This window comes from Lichenostomus cassidix, unplaced genomic scaffold (genome assembly GCF_008360975.1).
Source record: "Lichenostomus cassidix isolate B80296 unplaced genomic scaffold, HeHo_3.0 HiC_scaffold_38, whole genome shotgun sequence".
In the NCBI taxonomy this organism is placed as follows: domain Eukaryota; kingdom Metazoa; phylum Chordata; class Aves; order Passeriformes; family Meliphagidae; genus Lichenostomus; species Lichenostomus cassidix.
The window spans coordinates 1,378,969-1,385,939 of record NW_028147440.1 but is presented as its reverse complement, the minus strand read 5'-3'; the positions used below and the strand labels follow the sequence as shown (position 1 = coordinate 1,385,939).

General features: G+C 43.3%; 1 protein-coding gene and 1 long non-coding RNA gene across 2 annotated transcripts in view; both read left to right on the top strand.

The window, feature by feature from the left end:
• Window positions 1–6,971, top strand: part of MYBPC2 (myosin binding protein C2) — a gene marked incomplete at its 5' end in the record, with an annotated part of 98,215 nt that overhangs the window by 51,668 nt on the left and 39,576 nt on the right. The window contains 3 exons of the mRNA XM_085045400.1: window positions 6–21; window positions 3,593–3,725; window positions 4,646–4,770. Coding sequence (XP_084901526.1) covers window positions 6–21; window positions 3,593–3,725; window positions 4,646–4,770 — 274 coding nt within the window. The remainder of the gene's footprint in view (window positions 1–5; window positions 22–3,592; window positions 3,726–4,645; window positions 4,771–6,971) is intronic.
• On the top strand, window positions 2,147–3,437 carry LOC146422940 (uncharacterized). Its single transcript, XR_014847796.1, has 3 exons — window positions 2,147–2,252; window positions 2,561–2,580; window positions 3,376–3,437. It is a non-coding gene; the product is annotated as an uncharacterized LOC146422940 (long non-coding RNA).

Sequence of the window (6,971 nt, the reverse complement as noted above, 5' to 3'; positions counted from 1 at the left end):
TGGAGCCCAAGAAGAGCGAAGGTGGGGATTTGGGAATTTTGGGAATTTTGGGGATTTTTGGGGAATTTTTTGGGATTTTTTTCCAGATTTTTTGGGATTTTTTTCTGATTTTTTTAATTTTTTTTTTTTATTTTTTCGATTTTTTTTCGATTTTTTTGCCGATTTTTTGTGAATTTTTGGGAATCTCAGGGGAAGGCTGAAACACCTCAGGAAGGTCAAGGTGGAAATTTGGGAATTTTGGAAATTTTGGGGTTTTTTGTGGGATTTTGGAAACTTGGGGTTTTTGTGATTTCGGTTTTTTCAGATTTTTTCAAATTTTAAAAATTTACTAATTTTTAATAAATTTTTGGGGAGTTTGGGATGAGACTGAATTTCTCGAGAAGGTCAATTTTTTCCCAAATTTTTGGTTTTTTTTTTTTTTAATTTTTGGCCAATATTTTGCGAATTTTGGGTGGAATTTTTGGGGGATTTTTTTTTTTTAATTTTCCTGTGGATTTCTCCTTGGATTTTCGGTGCTCTCAGGTGATTTTCAGGTGTTTCAGGTGATTTTTCAGGTACCTCAGGTGATTTTTCGGGGCTCTCAGGTGATTTTTTTTGGATTTTTGTGATGATTTTTCAGCTATTTTTTGGGGGATTTTTGGGGATTTTTTGGGGAATTTTGGGGATTGGGAAAGGATTTTTAACCTATGAAGGGGAATTTTTGGGATTTTTTGGGGATTTTTTTGGGGATTTTCCTGTGGATTTTCAGGTATCTCAGGTGATTTCTCAGGTAATTTTCAGGTATCTCAGGTGATTTTTTGGGCTCTCAGGTGATTTTTTGGGGATTTTTGTGACGATGTTTCGGCGATTTTTCAGTGTTTTTTTTGGGCTTTTTTTTTGGGATTTTCCTGTGGATTTCTCTGTGGATTTTCAGGTATCTCAGGTGATTTCTCAGATAATTTTCAGGTATCTCAGGTGCTTTTTCAGGTATCTCAGGTGATTTTTTGGGGATTTTTGTGATGATTTTTATGGTGTTTTTTCCGCTATTTTTTGGGGGATTTTTTTGGGGATTTTCCTGTGGATTTCTGGTGCTCCCAGGTGATTTCTCAGGTACCTCAGGTAATTTTCAGGTATCTCAGGTGCTTTTTTGGGCTCTCAGGTGATTTTTTGGGGATTTTTGTGACGATTTTTCGGCGATTTTTCATTGATTTTTTTGGGCTTTTTTTTGGGGATTTTCCTGTGGATTTCTGGTGCTCCCAGGTGATTTTCGGGTACCTCAGGTGATTTCTCAGGTATCTCAGGTGATTTTTTGGGCTTCTCAGGTGATTTCTGTATGGATTTTTGGGGACGATTTTTAAGCGATTTTTGGGGGATTTTTTGGGGGATTTTTTTGGGAATTTTCCTGTGGATTTCCAGTGCTCTCAGGTGATTTCTCAGGTATCCCAGGTGATTTTTTGGGGATTTTTGTGACGATTTTTATGGCGATTTTTCGGCAATTTTTCAGTGATTTTTTTGGGATTTTTTGGAGGGATTTTCCTGTGGATTTTCGGTGCTCCCAGGTGATTTTCAGGTATCTCAGGTGATTTTTTGGGGATTTTTGTGACGATTTTTATGGCGATCTTTTGGCAATTTTTCAGTGATTTTTTTTGGGGTGTTTTTCTGTGGATTTCTGGTGCTCCCAGGTGATTTCTCAGGTACCTCAGGTGATTCTAAGGTATCTCAGGTGCTTTTTTGGGGATTTTTATGACGATTTTTATGGCGATTTTTCCGCTATTTTTTTGGGGATTTTTTGGGGGATTTTCCTGTGGATTTTTGATGCTCTCAGGTGATTCTCAGGTATCTCAGGTGATTTTCAGGTATCCCAGGTGATTTTTTTGGGGATTTTTGTGATGATTTTTATGACGATTTTTTTGGGGGGATTTTCCTGTGGATTTTCGATGCTCTCAGGTGATTTCTCAGGTACCTCAGGTGATTTCTCAGGTATCTCAGGTGATTTTTTGGGCTCTCAGGTGATTTTTTGGGGATTTTTGTGATGATTTTTCGGCGATTTTTTGGCTATTTTTTGGGGGATTTTTTGGGGGATTTTCCTGTGGATTTTCAGGTATCTCAGGTGATTTCTCAGGTATCTCAGGTGCTTTTTTGGGCTCTCAGGTGATTTTTTTGGGGATTTTTGTGACGATGTTTCGGCGATTTTTCAGTGATTTTTTTGGGCTTTTTTTTGGGATTTTCCTGTGGATTTCCGGTGCTCCCAGGTGATTTCTCAGGTACCTCAGGTGATTGTCAGGTATCTCAGGTGATTTTTTGGGCTCTCAGGTGATTTTTTGGGGATTTTTGTGACAATTTTTATGGCGATTTTTCAGCGATTTTTTTGGGGATTTTCCTGTGGATTTTCCTGTGGATTTCCAGTGCTCTCAGGTGATTCTCAGGTACCTCAGGTGCTTTTTTGGGCTCTCAGGTGATTTTTTGGGGATTTTTGTGACGATTTTTATGGCAATTTTTCGGCGATTTCTGTATGGATTTTCCTGGCGATTTTTTTTTGGCTTTTTTTGGGGATTTTCTTGTGGATTTCCAGTGCTCCCAGGTGATTCTCAGGTACCTCAGGTGATTTTCAGGTATCTCAGGTGATTTCTGTATGGATTTTTTGAGGATTTTTGTGACAATTTTTAAGCGATTTTTGGGGGATTTTCTTGGGGATTTTCCTGTGGATTTCCAGTGCTCTCAGGTGATTCTCAGGTATCTCAGGTGCTTTTTTGGGCTCTCAGGTGATTTTTTGGGGATTTTTGTGACGATGTTTCGGCAATTTTTCAGTGATTTTTTTGGGCTTTTTTTTCGGGATTTTCCTGTGGATTTTTGGTGCTCCCAGGTGATTTTCAGGTATCTCAGGTGATTTTTTGGGCTCTCAGGTGATTTCTGTATGGATTTTTTGGGGATTTTTGTGACGATTTTTATGGCGATTTTTCCGCTATTTTTTGGGGGATTTTTTTTGGGAATTTTCCTGTGGATTTCCGCTGCTCTCAGGTGATTTTCAGGTACCTCAGGTGATTTTCAGTTCCTCAGGTGATTTTCAGGTATCTCAGGTGCTTTTTTGGGCTCTCAGGTGATTTCTGTATGGATTTTTTGGGGATTTTTGTGACAGTTTTTAAGCGATTTTTGGGGGATTTTTTTGGGGATTTTCCTGTGGATTTCCATTGCTCTCAGGTAATTTTCAGGTATCTCAGGTGCTTTTTTGGGCTCTCAGGTGATTTTTTGGGGATTTTTGTGACGATTTTTATGGCGATTTTTCAGCTATTTCTGTATGGATTTTCCTGGTGATTTTTTTTTGGCTTTTTTTGGGGATTTTCCTGTGGATTTCTCCATGGATTTCCGGTGCTCCCAGGTGATTCCCAGGTACCTCAGGTGATTTCTCATGTATCTCAGGTGATTTTTTGGGCTCTCAGGTGATTTCTGTATGGATTTTTTGGGGATTTTGGTGATGATTTTTATGGCGATTTTTCCGCTATTTTTTGGGGGATTTTTTTGGGGATTTTCCTGTGGATTTCCGCTGCTCCCAGCTGATCCCCAGGTAGCCCAGGTGATTTCTCAGGTAGCCCAGGTGATCTCTCCTCTCTCGCAGCCTTCATCCGGAAGCTGGACCCTGCCTACCAGGTGGACAAGGGGAACAAGATCCGGCTGATGGTGGAGCTCAGCAACCCCGACCTGCCGCTCAAGTGGTACAAGAACGGGCAGCTGATCAAACCCAGCAACAAGTGAGTGTCACAGGTGTGCTCAGGTGTGTCACAGGTGTGCTCAGGTGTGCCCAGGTGGGTCTGGGGATATCCCCAGGTGTGTCACAGGTGTGTCACAGGTGTGCCCAGGTGGGTCTGGGGATATCCCCAGGTGTGCTCAAGTGGTACAAGAACGGGCAGCTCATCAAACCCAGCAACAAGTGAGTACAGGTGTGCCCAGGTGTGTCACAGGTGTGTCACAGGTGTGCTCAAGTGGTACAAGAACGGGCAGCTCATCAAACCCAGCAACAAGTGAGTGTCACAGGTGTGTCACAGGTGTGCCCAGGTGTGTCACAGGTGTGTCACAGGTGTGCCCAGGTGTGTCACAGGTGTGTCACAGGTGTGCTCAGGTGTGCTCAGGTGTGCTCAGGTGTGCCCAGGTGTGTCACAGGTGTGCTCAAGTGGTACAAGAACGGGCAGCTGATCAAACCCAGCAACAAGTGAGTCCAGGTGTGTCACAGGTGTGCCCAGTCACACTCAGGTGTGTCTCAGGTGTCCCCAGGTGCACTCAGGTGTCCCCACATGTGCTCAGGTGTGTCTCAGGTGTCCCCAGGTGTGCTCAGGTGTGTCTCACCTGTCCCCAGGTACAGTCAGGTGTCCTCAGGTGTCCCTAGTCACACTCAGGTGTGTCTCACCTGTCCCCAGCTGTCCCCATGTGCACTCAGGTGTGTCTCACCTGTCCCCAGGTACACCCAGCTGTCCCAGGTGTGTCTCAGCTGTCCCCAGGTGTCCCCAGTCGCACTCAGGTGTGTCTCACCTGTCCCCAGGTGTGTCTCAGGTGTCCCCAGTCACACTCAGGTGTGTCTCACCTGTCCCCAGGTACACCCAGGTGTGTCTCAGGTGCACTCAGGTGTGTCCCACCTGTCCCCAGTCGCACTCAGGTGTGTCTCACCTGCCCGCAGGTACGTTTTCGAGAACGTTGGCCTCAAGCGCATCCTGACCATCAACAAGTGCTCTCTGGCCGACGACGCTGCGTACGAGTGTCGCGTCAACGACGAGAAGTGCTTCACCGAGGTCTTCGTCAAGGGTCAGTGGCATCCCAAAATATCCCAAAAACAACCCAAAATCCGGGAAAAACCACCCAAAAAATGGGAAAAACGACCCAAAAAAACCCCAAAAACAACCCAAAAAAACCTAATAAACCCCAAAGAACCCCAAAGAAACCTCAAAAACAGCCCAAAAATACCCCAAAATGTGAGTGAACGACGAGAAGTGCTTCACCGAGGTCTTCGTCAAGGGTCAGTGAGATCCCAAAATATCCCAAAAACAACCCAAAATCCGGGAAAAATGACCCAAAAAACATCCCGAAAATGGAGAAATCAAAAAAAAACCTGGGAAAAATACCCCAAAATGTGAGTCAACGACAAGAAGTGCTTCACCGAGGTCTTCGTCAAGGGTCAGTGGCATCCCAGAAACCCCAAAATATCCCAAAATATCCCAAAATTACCCCAAAATATCCCAAAAAACCCCAAAAACACCCCGAGAAACCTCAAAAACAGCCCAAAACCAGCCCAAAAACTGGGAAAATACCCCAAAATGGGAGTCAACGACGAGAAGTGCTTCACCGAGGTCTTCGTCAAGGGTCAGTGAGATCCCAGAAACCCCAAAAATATCCCAAAAACAACCCAAAATTGGGAAAAACGACCCAAAAAACCCCCAAAACAACCCAAAAAAACCTAAAAAACCCCAAAGAACCCCAAAGAAACCTCAAAAACAGCCCAAAAATACCCCAAAATGTGAGTAAACGACGAGAAGTGCTTCACCGAGGTCTTCGTCAAGGGTCAGTGGCACCCCAAAAACCCCAAAATATCCCAAAAACGACCCAAAATCCGGGAAAAACGACCCAAAATCCGGGAAAAACGACCCAAAAAATGGGAAAAATGACCCAAAAAACATCCCAAAAATGGAGAAATCCCAAAAAAACCTGGGAAAAATACCCCAAAATGTGAGTGAATGACGAGAAGTGCTTCACCGAGGTCTTCGTCAAGGGTCAGTGGCACCCCAAAAACCCCAAAAAACCCCAAAATATCCCAAAACCATCCCAAAAATGGGGAGAAACACCCCAAAAAACCCCAAAAACACCCCAAAAATGGGGAAAATACCCCAAAATGTGAGTGAACGACGAGAAGTGCTTCACCGAGGTCTTCGTCAAGGGTCAGTGGGATCCCAAAAACCTCAAAAATGTCCCAAAAAAAACCCCAAAAAATGGGAAAAACCCCCAAAGAACCCCAAAAACACCCACAAAACGCCCCCAAAACATCCCAAAAATGGGGAAAATACCCCAAAATCTGAGTCAACGATGAGAAGTGCTTCACCGAGGTCTTTGTCAAGGGTCAGTGGGATCCCAAAAACCCCAAACTATCCCAAGAAATCCCAAAAACTGGAGAAAAACCCCCAAAAACTGAGATAAAACCCTAAAACCAGACCCAGGACCCCCAAAAACTCAGGAAAACACCCTAAAAACTGGGGAAAAAAATCCCAAAAATCAGGGAAAAAAAATCCCAAAAATGGGGTTAAGACCCCATAAATGGGGGAAAACCCCCAGAAACTGGCAAAAAAATCCCAAAAATTGGGAAAACACCCCAGAACTCGGGAATAATCCCCAAAACTGGGGAAAACACCCCAAAAATTGGGGTAAAACCCCAAAAATTAGGATAAAACCCCCAAAGAACTGGGAAAAAAATCCCCAAAAATCGGGAAAACACCCCAAAAGTCAGGAAAACATCCCAAAAATGTGGATAAAACCCAAAAAAATCGGGAAAAACCCCCAAAAACTGGGAAAAAAATCCCAAAAATCAGGAAAAGTCCCCAAAAAATCGGGAAAAACCCCAAAAAACTGGGAAAAAATCCTCAAAAATAGGGATAAACCAAAAAAAAACCTGGGAAAAAAATCCCAAAAATGGGGAAAACACCCCAAAAATGGGGAAAACACCCCAAAAATGGGGATAAAACCCTAAAAATGCGGAAAACCCCCCAAAATTTGGGAAAAACCACCCAAAAAAAAGCAGAAAACACCTCAAAAAATGGGGAAAAAAATCCCAAAAATCGGGAAAACACCCCAAAATTGGGGTAAAACCCCTGAAAAAGTGGGAAAAAAATCCTAAAAATTGGGAAAACACCCCAACAAATGGGGATAAAACCCCAAAAATCGGGAAAAAATCCCCAAAAAATTGGGAAAAAAAATCCCAAAAATCTGGATAAAACCCCAAAACTGGGGAAAACACCCCA